This window comes from Salmo salar, chromosome ssa11 (assembly GCF_905237065.1).
Source record: "Salmo salar chromosome ssa11, Ssal_v3.1, whole genome shotgun sequence".
Taxonomy (NCBI): Eukaryota; Metazoa; Chordata; class Actinopteri; order Salmoniformes; family Salmonidae; genus Salmo; species Salmo salar.
In genome coordinates, this window is record NC_059452.1 from 76,808,211 (window position 1) to 76,827,525 (window position 19,315).

At 42.5% G+C, this 19,315-nt stretch overlaps 1 protein-coding gene across 5 annotated transcripts in view; it reads right to left on the reverse strand.

Moving 5' to 3' along the window:
• Positions 1 to 18,603, reverse strand: part of LOC106563157 (serine/threonine-protein kinase ULK1) — a 51,159-nt gene extending 32,556 nt beyond the window's left edge. For 4 of the 5 annotated variants that reach the window (XR_006757639.1, XM_014128423.2, XM_014128424.2 and 1 more), the window contains exons 1-4: positions 17,919 to 18,603; positions 13,034 to 13,126; positions 12,900 to 12,941; positions 847 to 879 (exon numbers count right to left, since the gene is read on the reverse strand). Coding sequence is in view for 4 of the 5 variants with exons in the window: in XM_014128423.2 (XP_013983898.2) it covers positions 847 to 879; positions 12,900 to 12,941; positions 13,034 to 13,126; positions 17,919 to 18,008 (258 nt within the window). In the remaining variant the exon portion in view is untranslated. The remainder of the gene's footprint in view (positions 1 to 846; positions 880 to 12,899; positions 12,942 to 13,033; positions 13,127 to 17,918) is intronic. The other variant, XM_045689944.1, reaches the window with a different exon arrangement.
• Positions 18,604 to 19,315: the final 712 nt, after the last annotated feature.

Genomic DNA, 19,315 nt, shown 5'->3' on the forward strand with positions numbered 1-19,315 from the left:
TCTGCAGAGAAGAGTGGGAGAAACTCCCCAAATACAGGTGTGCCAAGCTTGTAGCTTCATACCCTAGAAGACTTGAGGCTGTAATTTCTGCCAAAGGTGCTTCAACAAAGTACTGAGTAAAGCTATATTTAAGTTTTTTATTCTTAATATATTTTCAAAAATGTCTAAAAACCTGTTTTTAACTTTGTCATTATGGGGTATTGTGTATAGATTGATGAGGGAAAAATACAATTTAATACATTTTAGAATAAGGCTGTAATGTAACAAATGTGGAACAAGTCAAGAGGTCTGAATACTTTCCAAATGCACTGTACATAGGCCTTGTTTGGGAGGCTACTGGCTATCTGAAATATGAAAATAATCAATGAAATCACCAGGTAGCCTATTGTTCTAGCAAAGATGCGTCCGTAGCAGATAGCTGAACTGTATTTTATATGGAGAATATAAACGTAGGCCTACTCTGTTCTTGCCAGCTTTCTGGTCACTAATCTGCATAAGTGCCTTTGCGCACCAATGCTGATGACTGGTCACTGGTCAACAGTCAAGACGCACAACATTTTGGTTTTGAAGCACGTTTTGTGTCTTTGAGACAAGAATTTGGTGCAATACCAAAGCCCTACATTAGTAACCAAATAGAATAGGCAAACATATAAATATAAAACAGGTATATGTAGCCTATTAATATATATAGAAAAAAATGTATTTTTCCCATTCAGCTTCACACTTGCGACCTCTATCAAAACCTTCTTGCGACCACCGGGATGAGAACCAGTTAGAGTAGGAGTGTGTGTGTTGAACCTGACACCAAAACAAGGGCCAAAGACAGAAATGACACAAGTAGCTTACCTCCATGACCAGGTACACAGAACTGGCCGTTTCCTAGAGAGAGACAAACAAACACAAGTCAGGGTTGTGGCAGACAAGAGAAAAACAACAATACAGGTGTCTGGGGTTTTAGCATGTCAACACTTACAATAGGAATGTTGTGAATGTGTGTTATAGAGCAGGAGGTGTTGAACATAACTAGATGGTTACTGTTTCCCTGAAGTAGGAGAGGTAAATGAAGTGATGACTACTGTGAACAGGGACACTTCTAGAGAAGGATATGTTCAGTCAGAAGTTGATGTTAGTCAAATAAAAGTCTACCTCACTGGAACATGTTCCCATCTTATTTGACATAATCCACTATAATGACTACTGACCTTTCAAGTGGTTTGAGCTCAACCCGGAGGTAAAGAATTAATGACACGTCGCTACTCGCTAGCCTAAATCTCTGGGTCATCCATGCAGGGTTAAGGTATGGGCCATGTCTGCTTGGAAGTCACGGAGGTTAGTGCAGAACAGGAGTAGTCAAGAGGCCACAAAACCTCCGTGTGCCGGCTGAAGTGTGAACTATGCTAAAGCTAAAGGAATTTTCTGAGTCTTCACATTCATTCAGCTAAATGTAAAGAGGATCAATATCAGGGTTCTCTAGAACAATAGAACAACAATAGAACTGAGCTCATCGCACATCATACTGAGAGCAAGGATTAGGCCACAGAGCCCTATCAAGAGCAAACAACATGGGGGGTGCATGACAAACAAACAGGAAAATGACACTTTCGGGACTAATAGGCCAGTCGTCGCCCATAGCAACAAGTTGGCACATCAGGCTGAGTCTGCATTACAACTAATTGGATTTTGTGGTGGGGGGGGGGACAGCTCGACTTGACTGACAAAGGCAAAATATTGGATCACCGGGAGGTTAATACTCTTCGAGAGAGCACAAACAAACAGCCCGAGTCACACGCCATATTATGCCAATGTCAGAAGCTTGGCTGCTTTTTGCCACTGAAAACAAATGGGCATTACAGAGCCCAAACAACCATTTTGTCTCTGTCATTTTTACCAACAGCATGTCAGCCATAGCACAGGCCTTACAAAAACAAGACAGTGCAGCCCACTTGAAAAAGCCCTCTTATCAAATAGCAACAGATGACTCTGCTCTTTCTCCCTCTCTAGGTCTCTTTCAACAGCCAATCAGAGCTGAGTAATGGCTCATCCCAGAGTTAACTACTGCCGAGTCAGCGCTTCTGAAGTTGTCTTTTTGGCCATGTTGGTGATTGCAGCCAGCAAGCCAGCCATCTGGTTTCCATTGTGCTTTGCCAGGCAGGCAGGGCCAGACATACTTGTCTACCCGAGGTGGTTTTGGCTTACTGACCTGGTAACATCTCCTGTTTATGACAACCAGCCTATAACAGAGCACGAACAGTGTCGGCTATGTAAAATCATGCAGCACTCCTCCCCAATGCTACGTGCCGAAAAAAGTGTAGGCCTACATGCCAGCCAGGGAGGTGATAAAACTGCCCTGCTCTAAAATCCTGCAGGGGCTGAGATACTGTACACAAGATAACAGGACATATTAACACTTTAGTGATTGACAGAGCTCACCAAATGGAGTGTAGAGTAGGACAATACACTACCCCTCCAATAGGACGCTTCCAAATAGGTCTCACACTGTTTGCCATCAAAGTAGGCCTCATGACTTTGGTTAGCTTCCCATTACACAACACTGTTACCCTAGCCTAGTTTGTACCCTTGCAAGAGTGTGGGAACTCAAAGTTAACAACAGTGTTAGGGCTGTCCACGCCAGAAAAAACTATTGGTAAAATGAAAGTCGTCTGTTCTTTCGACCAATTTTAAAATGTATATTTTTTCATATACAGTGCATTTGGAAAGTATTCAGACCCCTTCACTTTTTCCACATTTTGTTACGTTATAGCCTTATTCTAAAATGGATTAAACAACAAAAAAAAGTCCTCATCAGTCTACACACATTACTCAATCACTTTTCACAGCTACTGTTTACAGGCCTCCTGGGCCGTCTACAGGGTTCTTTACTGAGTTCCCTGAATTCCTATCGGACCTTGTCATGGCAGATAATATTCAACATTTTGGTGACTTTAATATTCACATGGAAAAGTCCACAGACCCACTACAAAAGGGTTTCGGAGCCATCATCGACTCAGTGAGTTTTGTCTGGACCTACTCACTGCCACAATCATACTCTGGACCTAGTTTTGTCCCGTGGAATATTGTGGATCTTAATTGGGGGTGCACGATATATCAGAATCGGCCGATATTAGCTAAAAATGCCAACATCGGTATCGGCCCGATGTCTAGTTTAACACGGATGTTAAAAACCGATGTCAAAGCTACCGCGCATACCTATGTAACGTAGGTACATGACGTAATGACGCCATGTAAACTTTTGCGCTACACGTGCAACACAGCATAACCTAGCCCACAATGTCTGCTGTGTGGATTGAGCAGTCAACAAGTCGAGCAGTCATTTGAAAGAGTAAGAAAATGTCAGCGAGACAACTCAAAGGCGAAATCCATTAAAGCCAAGATAATGGAATTAATTTCCTTTGACAATCAACCGTTCTCCGTTGTGGGTGATGTTGGCTTTCGCCGACTGGTCGAGCACCGGTACACACTACCAAGTGCGCTATTTTTCAGATGTTGCCCTACCGGAGTTACACAGTAATAGTGTCACTGCCATGAGCTTCACGACATGCATACAATGGAACGTTGTTTGGGTCTTTGCGTGTCAAAAAAGATACAGTAGCACTGTTAAAGCTGTACAAAAAAGTCTGCAAACAAGCAAACACCGGCCACGAACGATGTGTTTACAATACCGTGTTGGTAATAAAGCATAATTTGTTCCACCGCAACTTCTGGGGCAGCTAGCTTTAGCTTGGTACCTAGCTAGCACCAATACAACCAGCCTAAAAAAAACAATGACCAGTAGAAACTGCAGTCATTTTCATTATTCTTAGCAATGATTTAGGAATCCTTGTGAGTAAGTATTAGCTAGGTTGCCACTTGTTGTTCGCCTATTGAAATGGAACTTCAGTTCATGAAAATAAATAGCTAGCCAGCTACTTAACCCTTTTGCCCAAAGCTAACGTTATAAGCAGCCAGCTAGCTTCATCTGGCTAGTGAGGCTGGACCGGACCGGGTTATGTGTTGTGTAGTGTTAAGGATGGGGCCGAAGAACATGGCTAACGTTTTACATTCTCCCAACCAATTGTGCTATTTTTTAATCATTTTTTTTGCGTTTTGTGTAACTTCTTTTTTAACTTATTGTGTACATAATGTTGCTGCTACTGCCTCTTATGACCAAAAAGAACTTCTGGACATCAGAAAAGCGCTTACTCACCGCGGACTGGAAGAAACCTTTTCCTTTAACGAGTCCGACGAGAAGGATATCCTGCTTTCACTGGAACAGGCCCAGATCCACGCCTTTTGCATAAAGAAAAGACGCCGGAAAAGGTTTCGCAGATCGCGCATCTTTCTGAAAATCCAGAGGCGAGTGAGTAAACTCCCACTGCCTTCCATTCTTCTTGCTAACATGCAATCATTGGACAATAAAATGGACGACCTACGATTAAGATTATCTTACCAATGGGACATTAAAAATTGTAACATCTTATGTTTCACCGAGACGTGGCTGAACAAAGATACGGACAATACAGAGCTAGCAGGATTTTCCATGCACCGGCAGAACAGAGATGCTACCTCTGATAAGACGAAGGGTGGGGTTGTGTCTTTTTGTCAATAACAGCTGGTGCACAATGTCTAATCTTAAAGAAGTCTCGAGGTATTGCTCGCCTGAGGTAGAGTACCTTATAATAAGCTGTAGACCGCACTATCTACCAAGAGAGTTCTCATCTGTATTATTCGTAGCCTTCTATTTACCACAACAAAACGAAGCTGGCACTAAGACCACTCTCAACCAACTCTATAAGGCCATAAGCAAATAAGAAAATGCTCACCCAGAAGCGGCGCTCCTAGTGGCCAGGGACTTTAATGCAGGCAAACTTAAATCAGTTTTACCAAATTTTTACCAGCATGTCAAATGTGCAACCAGGGAAAATAATCCTGGACAACCTTTACTCCACACAAAGAGATGCATACAAAGCTCTCCCTCGCCCTCCATTTGGCAAATCTGACCACAATTCTATCCTCCTGATTCCTGCTTACAAGCAAAAACTAAAGCAGGAAGTACCAGTGATTCGCTCTATACGGAAGAGGTCAGATGACGCGGATGCTACACGACGGGACTTTTGCTAGCACAGAGTGGAATATGATCCGGGATTCATCCAATGGCATTGAGGAATACACAACCTCAGTCATCGGCTTCATCAATAAGTGCATTGATGACGTTGCATTGATGACGTCGTCCCTACAGTGACTGTACGTACATATCCCAACCAGAAACTATGGATTACAGGCAACATCCGCATCGAGCTAAAGGCTAGAGCTGCCGCTTTCAAGGAGCGGGAGACTAATCCGGACGCTTATAAGAAATCCCGCTATGCCCTTAGACGAACCATCAAACAAGCAAAGCATCAATACAGGATTAAGATTGAATCCTACTACAGCGGCTCTGACGCTCGACGGATGTGTCAGGGCTAAAAAACGATTAAAGACTACAAAGGGAAACCCAGACGCGAGCTGCCCAGTGACGCAAGCCTACCGGACGAACTAAATGCCTTTTAAGCTCGCTTCGAGGCAAGCAACACTGAAGCATGCACGAGAGCACCAGCTGTTCTGGATGACTATGTGATAACGCTCTCGGTAGCCAATGTGAACAAAACCTTTAAACAGGTCAACATTCACAAAGCCGCTGGGCCAAACGGATTACCAGGACGTGTACTTAAGGCACGCGCGGACCAACTGTCAAGTGTCTTCACTGACATTTTCAACCTCTCCATGACCGAGTCTGTAATACCTACATGTTTCAAGCAGACCACCATAGTCCCTGTGCCCAAGGAAGCAAAGGTAACCTGCCTAAATGATTACCGCCCCATGGCACTCGGTAGCCATGAAGTGCTTTGAAAGGCTGGTCATGGCTGACATCAACAGCATCCTCCCGGACACCCTAGACCTACTCCAATTTGCATACCGCCCCAACAAATCCACAGATGACGTAATCTCAATCGCACTCCACACTGCCCTTTCTCACCTGGACAAAAGGAACACCTATGTGAGATTGCTGTTCATTGATTACAGATCAGCGTTCAACACCATAGTGCCCACGAAGCTCATCACTAAGCTAAGGACTCTGGGACTAAACACCTCCCTCTGCAACTGGATCCTGGACTTCCTGATGTGCCACCCTCAGGTGCTAAGAGTAGGCAACAACACGTCTGCCACGCTGATCCTTAACACTGGGGCCCCTCAGGGGAGTGTACTTAGTCTCCTTCTGTATTACCAGTTCACCCGCGACTGCGTGGCCAAACATGACTCCAACACCATCATTAAGTTGGTGTTGACGACACAACAGTGGTAGGCCTGATCACTGACAACGATGAGACGGCCTATAGGGAGGTGGTCAGAGAACTGACAGTGTGGTGCCAGGACAACAACACTCAATGTGAGCAATACAAAGGAGCTGGTCGTGGACCACAGGAAAAGGCGGGCCGAACAGACACCCATTAACATCGACGGGGCTGTAGTGGAGCGGGTCGAGAGTTTCAAGTTCCTTGGTGTCCACACCACCAACTAACTATCATGGTCCAAACATACCAAGACAGTCAGGGCACAACAAAACCAAGAGGGCACCAAGAGGGCACGACAAAACCTTTTCCCCCTCAGGAGACTGAAAAGATTTGGCATGGGGCCCCAAATCCTCAAAAGGTTCTACAGCTGCACAATCGAGAGCATCCTGACCGGTTGTATCACCGCCTGGTATGGCAACTGCTCGGCATCTGACCGTAAGGCACTACAGAGGGTAGTGCGAATGGCCCAATACATCATTGGGACCAAGCTTCTTGCCATCCAGGACCTATATAATTGGCGGTGTCAGAGGAAAGCCCATAAAATTGTCAGAGACTCCAGTCACCCAAGTTATAGACGGTTTTCTCTGCTACCGCATGGCAAGCGGTACCGGAGCGCCAAGTCTAGGACCAAAAGGCTCCTCAACAGCTTCTACCCCCAAGCAATAAGACGGCTGAACAATTCATAAAATCGTCACCGGACAATTTACATTATTTTCTTCTTCTTGAACTGCACTGTTGGTTAAGGGCTTGTAAGTAAGCATTTCACGGTAAAGTCTACACTTGTTGTATTCGGCGCATGTGACAAATCAATCAAATGTTTTTATAAAGCCCTTCTTACATTAGCTGATGTCACAAAGTGCTGTACAGAAACCCAGCCTAAAACCCTAAATAGCAAGCAATGCAGGAATAGAAGCACGGTGGCTAGGAAAAACTCCCTAGAGAAGCCAGAACCTAGGAAGAAACCTAGAGGAACCAGGCTATGAGGGGTGGCCAGTCCTCTTCTGGCTGTGCTGGGTGGAGATAACAGAACAGGAAAATATCAGATATCGGTTTCAGCCAAAAATGTAATGTCGGTGCATCACTAATCTTAATGTTTTTCCTCATAATCCTGGACTATCGAGCCACCAATTTATAACATTTGCAATCGCAACAAATAATCAGCTTTGACCCCAACCAAGGATCATCAAAAGCCATGCTATAAATTCTCGGACAACCCAAAGATTCCTAGATGCCCTTCCAGACTCCCTCCACCAACCCAAGGACGTCAGAGTACAACAATCAGTTAACCACCAAACCGAGGAACTAAATTGAACCTTGCAGTCGTACCACTAAAAACATTTGTCATAAGAAACTAGCTCCCTGGTATACAGAAAATACCTGAGCCCCGAAGAAAGCTTACAGAAAATTGGAACGGAAATGGCGCTACACCAAACTGGAAGTCTTCCAACTAGCTTGGAAAGACAGTACCGTGCAGTATCGAAGAGCCCTCACTGCTGCTCGATCATCCTATTTTTCCAACTTGAGGAGAATAAGCACAAATGAAAACTTATTTTTGATACTGTCGCAAAGCTAACTAAAAAGCAGCATTCCCAAAGAGAGCAGCATTCCTTTAAAAAAAAAATGAAAAAGCTGTTGCGCATCAACTCACTGCCTTCCTGAAGACAAACAATGTATACGAAATGTTTCAGTCTGGTTTTAGACCCCATCATAGCACTGAGACTGCACTTGTGAAGGTGGTAAATCACCTTTTAATGGAGTCAGACCAAGGCTCTGCATCTGTCCTCGTGCTCCTAGACCTTAGTGCTGCTTTTGATACCATCGATCACCACATTCTTTTGGAGAGTTTGGAAATCCAAATTGGTCTACACGGACAAGTTCTGGTCTTGCTTAGATCTTATCTGTCAGAAAGATATCAGTTTGTGGATGGTTTGTCCTCTGACAAATCAACTGTAAATTTCGGTGTTCCTCAAGGTTCCGTTTTAGGACCACTATTATTTTCACTATATATTTACCTCTTGGTGATGTCATTCGGAAACATAATGTTAACTTTCACTGCTATACGGACAATACACAGCTGTACATTTCGATGAAACATGGTGAAGTCCCAAAATTGCCCTCCGTGTGTTTCAGACATAAGGAAGTGGATGGCGGCAATTTCTTTACTTTTAAACTCGGACAAAACAGAGATCTTAGTTCTTGGTCCAAAGAAAGAAAAAGAGATCTTCTGTTGGATCTGACAATTAATCTTGATGGTTGTACAGCCATCTCATATAAAACTGTGAAGGACCTCAGCATTACTCTGGACTCTCTTTTGACTAACATATCAAGACTGTTTCAAGGACAGCTTTTTTTCCATATACATAACATTGCAAAAATCAGAAACCTACTGTCCAAACATGATGCAGAAAAATGTACCCACGCTTTTGTCATTTCTAGATTAGACTACTGCAATGCTCTACTTTCCGGCTACCCACACTAAATAAACTTCAGTTAGTGTTAAACACAGCGGCTAGAATCTTGACTAGAACCTAAAAAATGTATCATATTACTCCAGTGCTAGCCTCTCTACACTGGCTTCCTGCTAGGGCTGATTTCAAGGTTTTACTGCTAACCTACAAAGCATTACATGCTCCTACCTATCTTTCCGATTTGGTCCTGCCATACATACCTACACGTACGCTAAGGTCACAAGACGCAGGCCTCCTTATTGTCCCTAGAATTTGTAAGCAAACAGCTGAAGGCAGGGCTTTCTCCAATAGAGCTCCATTTTTATGGAATGGTCTGACTATTCAAGTGAGAGACGCAGACTCGGTCTCGACCTTTACGTCTTTATTGAAGACTTATCTCTTCAGTAGGTCCTATGATTGAGGGTAGTCTGGCCCAGGGGTGTGAAGGTGAACGGAAAGGCACTGGAGCAACGAACCGCCCTTGCTGTCTCTGCCTGACCGGTTCCCCTCTCTCCACTGGGATTATCTGCCTCTAACCCTATTACGGGGGGCTGAGTCACTGGCTTACTGGTGCTCTTCTATGCCGTCCCTAGGAGGGGTGCGTCACTTGAGTGGGTTGAGTCACTGACGTGATCTTCCTGTCCGGGTTGGCGCCCCACCTCGTGTTCGTGCCGTGGGGGAGATCTTCGTGGACTATACTCTGCCTCGTCTCAGGGTAGTAAGTTGGTGGTTGAAGATGTCCCTCTAGTGGTGTGGGGGCTGTGCTTTGGAAAAGTGGGTAGGGTTATATCCTGCCTGGTTGACCTCGTCCGGGGACAGCGGCAGTGTCTCCTGACCCCTCCTGTTTCAGCCTCCAGTAATTATGCTGAAATAGTTTATGTGTCGGGGATCTAGGCAATGGAACCCTGACCTGTTCACCAGACGTGCTACCTTGTCCCAGACCTGCTGTTTTCAACTCTCTCTCTCTAACTTTGAATGATCGGCTATGAAAAGCCAACTGACATTTACTTCTGGGTTGCTGACCTGTTGCACCCTCTACAACCACTGTGATTATTATTATTATTATTTGACCCTGTTGGTCATTATGAACATTTGAACATCTTGGCCATGTAATGTTATAATCTCCTCCTGGCACAGCCAAAAGAGGACTGGCCACCCCTCAGAGCCTGCTTCCTCTCTAGGTTTATTCCTAGGTTCCTGCATTTCTTGGGCGTTTTTCCTAGCCACCGTGCTTCTACATCTGCATTGCTTGCTGTTTGGGGTTTAAGGCTGGGTTTCTGTATAGCACTTTGTGACATTGGCTGATGTAAAAACGTCTTTATAAATACATTTGATTGATTCATTATCCCATAATCACAAAGCGAAAATGGGTTTTTAGACATTTCTGCTGATTTATACAAAATAAAAAACATAAATATCTTATTTCCATAATTATTCAGACTCTTTGATATGTGACTCAAAATTGAGCTCAGGTGCATCCTGTTTCCATTGATCTTCCTTGAGATGGTTCTACAACATGATTTGACTTTACCACCGGTGGAGTCCATTGATTGGACATTTTATTTTACCTTTATTTAACTAGGCAAGTCAGTTAAGAACAAACTCTTATTTTCAATGACGGCCTAGGAACAGTGGGTTAACTACCTTGTTCAGGGGCAGATTTTTACCTTGTCAGCTCGGGGATTTGATCTTGCAACTTTTCGGTTACTAGTCCAACGCTCTAACCACTAAGCTACCCTGCCGCCCCACATGATGATTTGGAAAGACACACACCGGTCTACATAAGGTCCCACAGTTGACAGTGCATGTCAGAGCAAAAACCAAAACATTTCTGCAGCATTGAAGGTACCCAAGAACAGTGGCCTCCATCATTCTTAAATGGAAGAAGTTTGGAACCATCAAGACTCTTCCTAGACCTGGCCGCCCAGCCGAACTGAGCAATCGGGGGAGAAGGGTCTAGGTCTGGGAGGAGATCAAGTACCAATGGTCATTCTGACAGAGCTTCAGAGCACCTCTGTGGAGATGGGAGAACCTTCCAGGAGGACAACCATCTCTGCAGCACTCCACCAATCAGGCCTTTATGGCAGAGTGGCCAGACGGAAGCCACTCCTCAGTAAAAGGCACATGACAGCCCGCTTGGAGTCTTCCAAAAGGAACCTAAAGGACTCTCAAACCATGAGTAACAAGATTCTCTGCTCTGATGAAACCAAGATTGAACACTTTGGCCTGAACGCCAAGTCAATCAATCAATTTAATCACATTTATTTATAAAGACCTTCTTATATCAGCTGATGTCACAAAGTGCTATACAGAAACCCAGCCTAAAACCCCAAACAGCAAGCAATGCAGGTGTCACGTCTGGAGGAAACCAGGCACCGCTCATCACATGGTCAAAACCATCCCTTGGGTGAAGCATGGTGGTGGCAGCATCATGCTGTGGGGATGTTTTTCAGCGGCAGGATCGAGTCAGGATCGAGGCAAAGATGAACGGAGCAATGTACAGAGAGATCCTTGATGAAAACCTGCTTCAGAGCGCTAAGGACCTCAGACTGGAGGATCACCTTCCAACAGGACAATGACCCTAACCATACAGCCAAGACATCGCAGGAGTGACTTCGGGACAAGTCTCCGAATGTCCTTGAGTGGCCCAGCCAGAGTCCAGACTTGAACCCGATCTAACATCTCTGGAGAGACCTGAAAATAGCTGTGCAGCAACGCTCCCCATCCAACCTGACAGAGCTTGAGAGGATCTACAGAGAATAATGGGAGAAACTCCCCAAATACAGATGTGCAAAGCTTGTAGCGTCATACCCAAGAAGACTCGAGGCTGTAATCGCTGCCAAAGGTGCTTCAACAAAGTAGAGTAAAGGGTCTGAATACTTATGTAAATGTGATATCTGTTTTTTATTTTTAATAAATAAAAAATTTCAAAAAACCAGCTTTTGCCTTGTCATTATGGGGTATTGTGTGTAGATTGATGAGAAAAAACTATTCAATACATTTTTGAATAAGGCTGTAACCTTAACAAAATGTGGAAAAAGTCAAGGGGTCTGAATACTTTCCGAAGGCACTGTATATCCATAAAAACTGTGTCAGCTGATTCATGATTTCGACTGGCTGGGAAACGCTGCCTGCCTCATCCCGACAACTTCATTACTGCGGGACAGCTGGAGATCGAATTTGAATATTGAAACAATGTTGCAAATGTCGGAGAGACAGACAAGGTTTATGCAAACATCCGCTGCTGAAATTGAAATGTTAGTCTAAAAGAAATGTGAGATAATAGACACCGGCTGGAATGTGGTTTTAACCAATCAGCATTCAGGATTAGTGCCACTTGAGTATAATGATTGATAAATGAATTGTACAGAGAAGCTCAGTACAGAACAACAAACTAATGTAACAACCAGCAAGTAATGCAACAAAGATGACATGAAACAAAAGTGGGTCAAAATATGCATTTCACCCCTTCCACCTTGCAAAAATTTGAATAGATAGCCTATCTTCAGTTTGTGACAAAACAAGCAATGTATAATGTAGAGAATCATTGTACCATATAAACTGCTGTGAAATATATTTTCAATAACCCAAAATATTATATTTACAGCTGTTTGAAGCTGGTGTAATAAAACGAAAGTAAAAGACGCCAAAATGAAACTTAAGACCAGGAAGCATATAAATAGCGCACATAGAACAAATCTACCACTTCAGACTTGGTTTCAGTGAGAATGACAGATCTATAACTCACATGTGTGTGTGAATTTGGTCAGGCTGTCCAAAAAAATGACATGTTGTTGCTTCCAAATTCACATCCAAATTTGAGTTATAGAGTTATGTCATTCTCATTGAAAGCAAGTCGAAGAAGGGGTAGATCTGTATTATGTGCACTATTTCTATGCTTCCAGTTCTTAAGTTTTGGTTTTGTACACCAGCTTCAAACAGCTGAAAATACAATATTTTAGGTTATTGACAATGTCTTTCACAGCGGTTTAGATGGTACAATAATTCTCTACACTTCTTTGTCACAAACTGAAATTAGGCGAACTATTCGAATTTTTGCAACCATGAAATGGCGGAGCGATTTCGGCATATTGCACCTTTAAGGATTTGGCTTGATACATACCTGAAAGTCATGTAATGCAACAATGTTCTCATGTTTTAGTTCCTGGGGAAAATAAATGGGAAATGCAAGTTTACAGCTATTCAAATTGAAAGTCTTACTGTATACACTATCGAAAATAAAACTGGTTGCCTTACCTTGAGTATCTTGATCTCTTTTCCCAAAAGGGTCTGAGATTTTGCCAAGTTTTTCTTGTTTATGCATTTCACAGCCACCTCCCAGTCATGTTTCTATAGACAAACAAAAATAATGAAAAATTATAATACACATTTTTCCTAATGTTTTATGGGTGCATGTAATGCCGTTTAATGAATGCTTATCGGTGAAAGGCATGGAACATAAGGAAGTGGAAAGGTAGCCTACTATAAAGCCTTCTGCGTGCTTTGGTTCGTCTGGTGGCTAGGCAAACCGAATGAGTGTGCTTGCATACTCCCTTAAAAGACATTAATTGAAAAACGAGAAAAAAGCAGCAATAGAACTGTTTGTCCATCTTGAGACACCGTAGCCAGTATACACTTCCTCAAATTAGTCCGAATTAATCTAACTCAAGAAATCTGTCATTCATTTTGACGTTTTTTGCAGAGGAGCTCTTAGTCGTGCAATTTTATTTTTGGTGCAGTATATCTCAAGTGAAAAAACGTGCATGAAAACTATGTCTCTCGTTGTATGACAAACAGTTCATTGAATAATCCCTAATGTTGACCAATCACCAACGAAGGGGCGTAGACTTCGGCTTACCTCGGGGGAAAAAATGTGTGTACGAACAGCTGAAAAAAACCCTTGCTGAAGACCAAAACTTCACAAAATGTCATTGGCGTCATAATATATGCACAAACTGTTCCGGATGAAAAGCAAATCATGCAGACGCCTTTAGACATAGCCTGCGGTCCAAACACTTAAAGACACACCCTCGTCCACTTACCCTCACCTTATGCCCTTGGGGGAATCCCCGTCACCATCTTGGAGGGTGGTCCAAATAATTAGCCAAGCAAGGGAAGTTTGCAACGTATGCCCCTCAGCCCTCGTTTTTAGTCGGCTTTGCGAGTGTACAATTATGTTCACTCCGGGGCCTGAAACTCCCCATAATTCAATTCGCGACGATTGCACATCCGCTAAGAAAAGTCAGCGAAAAGTTAAAAACTAAATCAATGGAGAAGTCAACATACAAGTGTAAGTAAAAATGAATGCAATTAAGTTTGACATTTTGCTACTATGTAAAAAGTAAATATGTTTTTTTCTTTTGGAAATTGCAGAAAGAAAATATTTTTCTTCAGAAGTTCCAGATAGGCAGGCTAACGTTAGTTAGCTAATTAATTTGCTAGCTATCATACAGTAGGCGTATATTAATAATTATATATTTAATATAAGCAGACATGCACTCATAATTGACTGTAGCAAAGCACCCACAAACTACCCGGTGGCTGAAAACACAATCATCGCGGGACGAACGAGTGAAGAATTTCCGGCCAAAGGTGGTCCATTTAGAAATCATTCCCTCACCCCTTGCCCTGCAAGTGTATACCCGTCAGACGTCATGATATGTCATCAGAAGTGTCCCCTTAATTTGAGGGCTGAGGGAATAGGGTGTGTCTTAAGTGTTTGGACCACAGCCATGGTAACAATCAATGTTGCTTAAGCTGTGCTCCTGCTCCACACAGCTCCCTGGAACAACCCACAGAAATATCAGCCACGGCATTCCTAGTCAATCTGCAAACATTTCTGTAAAAAAAAAAACTAACAATAAAACCTTGTGTTCCTATTTAAATTTTTTGGTCTCGGGCTGTTGACTTTAGGTGCAATCGATTCAGCAGGGTAGGAGAACTGTTTCCATTTTTAACCATTTCATGTGTCTGAAGGTACAAACTCTGCCTTCCCGGTGAGCCCAGAGAGCAAATCAAGTGCCCTATAGGTCTACTGCTGGCCAATCGGATGGCTCAGATTACCATCTCCGAGGTAACGTAGCAGGCATAAAAGAAAGCTACAGCAAAGTTGATACTGTGAGATTTCAAAACGTATAAAACCATGACTAGAGGAAAGACCGTCAACGAATACAGCTAAGAGATGCTGTTTTTATGAGTAATTTCATGTTTAAAGTTCTTACTCAGCACTGTCAACACTTTGTAGGCTATTCAACACTTTTATAAGCCATAAAATGCACGTTCTTCCTATTTCCACTGAGTGCTACAACAAGCACTGTAGCAGTAATGAATGCGTAGGAAAATGTATCTGTAGGCTTGCATTGTTGTTATTATTATTAGCGGCTTGGGTCTTTTTAATATTGCGGAATAGTCCACTTTCTCTGTTCATAGGAGTAACAACAAGAATTTGTGCATGAAGCAAAAATAATGAGGTGTGACTCGAGTTTCGCCATCAGCTGGAAGACAGTGTCCTTTTTTGGTCAGTGTCAGTGGAGCAAAGGGAGAGCAGAGGGATGTTGAGAGGCGGGGCCCTCAGATGCAGGCACCATCAGCCCAGTAAAATTAAAATAAAAAGGACATTATTTAAATGTATTCTCACTTAGCTGTGCTTCACAAGTAATACAACAACGGATGTATTACCAGTGTGATCATATAGCCAACCTCAAATGTTGAAATATATATTTGTAATGGCCCAAACAACAATGCAATTCAAGCAAAGTCAATATGCAGGCATACCTGTTAATTGAAATGCATTCCAGGTTACTACCTCATGAAGCTGGTTGAGAGGATGCCAAGAGTGTGCAAAGCTGTCATATGTGTTATTTCATAGATTTGATGTCTTCACTATTATTCTACAATGTAGAATAATTGTAAAAAATAAAGAAAAACCCTTGAATGAGTAGGTTTGTCCAAACTTTTGACTGGTACTGTATATTATTTAGTATATGTAAAGACAAGATTACATCAAGAATAGTCCGATGGGTGACAACATTAGCCTATAGCTTGTGAATAATGCCCAGATTGTGTGCAGTAAAGCAAGAAACGCATGCCTTTTTTGTGTGACTTTTCTAATCATAGTCACACTCCTCATGTAGCCTAGCCCATAGTCCTATATGTATTGATAAGGTTTGTATCACAACTAAAGTAGCCAAATAACTTCTTAATATTAAGCACATTAAATCAGCTTTACAATGGGTTTAGAGCCTAACTGGCATACATACACTACAGAGCACGTGAGTTTTACGTTTGGGGGAGATAATGTTTACCATAAAAATGCACCTTTAGAATAAAAGCATTACATACATAAATCGCATTTGTGGTCACAGAATGGTGTTTTCCAGCTAATGGAACATTTGCGCTTATAGCCTACTGCCATGTGAGCATTGCTGCATAATGTGATGAAATAGCCTAATAGTTTATCAACATTTTAAGCTAAATGTTCTGATCTGTGACAGCCTCATTGCGTCAAAAAGTTTTTTTTGATGCTAGTGGTTGAATTTATTTGGGATCTATCCCACAACTGTCCCAGACTGTTTGGAATTTCTTTCTCACACAGAATATAATGGCTAAACTTTTGTAATTTGGGGGATAGTAGATTGACATAGGCTCAAGCTTTTGCTGTTCGTTAGGCCTACTCATCTTGTTGGCTGATGAAAATTAAACGTGGACAGTTCTTCCAATATCTTCAATATGCGCCTCGTCCCTGACGTGTCTGTCTTTACTTGTAGCCTGTGAGAAAGAACCATTCACGTGACGGAGAGACGTTTGAGTGAGAGGAGCTTTGGAGCATGCAGCAGGGAGAAGGGAATTATCATTATTATGTTCAGCCAAGGGCACAACGGCCACTGGCTACAAAAGGCATGGATTTTTTTAGGGCATTACGGCCACACAAAGGGGAAGCCGCCGGGCAATTCGAGGCATTATCAAGAGTTTGTCAAGTTGTGAATGAGAGAATGATAAAGTTTCATGGAATGTAGGCCTACATTGAACACCACACATTGGCTGCTACTGTAGGCTGAATGACAGAACAGCTATTGCCATGTTAAATTGTTATTGAATGCATTTTCTCCATTGTTTTTGATGGTAGGCCACTCTGGTAGGCCCACATTATGATCAAATAGCTACAGTAGTCTTCATGGCCACTGTTAAAACTGTAACTTAAAGCAGGTACAGCCTCAGCGTTCACAGTAAATGCACACTGGAAGTTGCACAGAATTTTCACAACTTTCAAGTTTGGCTCAGCAGACCTGAAATTTGCTCAGTGCTGACATTTTTGACATTGGTAACAACTTGTGCTGGGAATTGGCAGGGACTTTAAATTATGTTTTGCGATTCGATACTGTGATTTTTTGCGATTTGATGTTCCAAACATATTGCTCACCATATATCTGCTGTAGAGGGACACGAGAGAGTCATGCGAAAACACGTTTTTATAAGTCATGGGAAAAAAAAAATCCTTAAAACAAATTGCCTCCCTATGAAAAATAATATGGAGAACAAGCTATGAATTAAACAAAATACTGGTACAGGTGCAGCCAACTAGTGATATTGTCAAAACGATACAATATAATCAAAAATAATATCCCAATATGTAACTGTATCTCTGCCCCCCCCCCATCACTAGTAACAACATACAGTGGAATGAATAAAGTAGGCCTGGCTTTCCATTTTCCCCATGGACCAGAATTCTCCCTCCTCAGCATAAAGTGTGTTGTTGTTGGACAAACATGTCTCAACATGCCATTGTGAACAATGGTCAAGTTTGGACTTTTGAAACAGACAAAAGCCCCCCCCAACATAGAATTATAATAGGCTAGATGTTCGACCATCCCCATCAAACACACCCACCAAAACTGTGAAAGACAAATAGTCATTTAGGTTCATAATGCACTTGTAATAAATTAGTCATATTTCATCTGCAAATGGCTGTTCATATTTTTCATCCTCAAACCAGATGATTGCATCTTTCAGCTGCCATGTCCAAATTAAGGTCGTACGACAACATACAAATGATAACAATGCAGACGCAACTATTTCATTTGGATAATAGTTACATTTACACAATCCAGGTTTACACAATAACATTGCCACATCGTTCCCTCACCTCTCTATTCCTGCCTTTGAACACCACCGCAAATGCACCGTGTCCTATCAAGTCCTTCCTGCTGAACTCGAATTTCCCGACGGTCTCCATCGCTCCAGAACCTCGGGGTTTTATTTTGAAGTGAAATTACAAGCGTTGCACGGTCGCATATCTCCTCTCTCGGAAGTCCCTTTCTCCTCCGTGAAGTCGGGGCAGCAGGAAAGTTCACCCAGTCTTTCAATTGCCATGAACTGCCTTCTTAAGAAAGAACGACTTTCTTCTCTCATGTTTAGGTAACGAATGGAAAGGAGTCAGCCTCCTTTTAACAATATACGAGTCCCATGTTTTTTTGTTTTGGTAGCTAGCTAGCTAACACAACTGACGCAGTGTTTACAAAGACACAATGCCCCAATGTACGCTAGCTAGCTGCTAGCAAAACATATCCACCTTAAAAACAGAAGGCACGCCTGGGTGTTTTTGTTGATATACAGAGGATATCATTGGCTCCGTTGCAACCCGTTCAATAATGTGTTTTAATTTGTTCCAATGCAAGTCCATAACATTTATGCAAGCGGCATCTCGTAATATTTTCAATGGGCTTGAGAAGCTAATAGTTCCCCCCCTAGAGGAATCCTCGTATCGATTATGGTCTCAACAAGGTTAGTGCACGCCTTCAGTTGCTCTCCAAGCCCCGCAACTTTGCGCACGCGCACAAGCTACAGCTGTATTGTCTTTTACGTCAAACTAGGGTGGTGTCACATCAAGTGTGTTGTTGTTTTTGTTGGCCCACTTTTCTGCATGCAACCACCTAGACTAGACCTATTACCTGGACAGCAAAGTAAATAACAGTAACCTAACCTACAATTGGCTGACATCAACAGAAATTGCCTGCTATCTTTGATAGCAGAACTGATGTAGAGTGTTATTATGGCCCAAGCACAAATTGTATGGAATCTTTTATAGCCTATACACATTTTTGGTGAAGTGAAATAACATGATGTGTGTTTGTATGATGTTCTCATAGGAACAGGTATGGACTGAGTCAATCATTAACTGTCTTTAGTTGAAACCAAGTTTACATCTCTCTACTGGCACCATGTGTTATAAATCAGTGTTGCATGAGGGTCATGCAAGCGACAGACCAGACACAACACATTTTGTTTTGTCATTTAGCAGACACTTACAGGAGCAATTGGGGTTAAGGGCCTTGCTCAAAAGCCTGGTCTCATAGACTAGACATATTACATGTAAATCCGGGATGCTAAAATTAGTATGATATGTTACATAAGATAGAAGGTTACTTAAGGCAAAAATGAAAGGAGGGTGGTTGGTCAAGGTGGATGAGTGTGCATATAATTGGAACATCCAGCAACAGGTTAAGGTTAGGGTTAGCTAAAAGGGTTAGGGGAAGGGTTAGC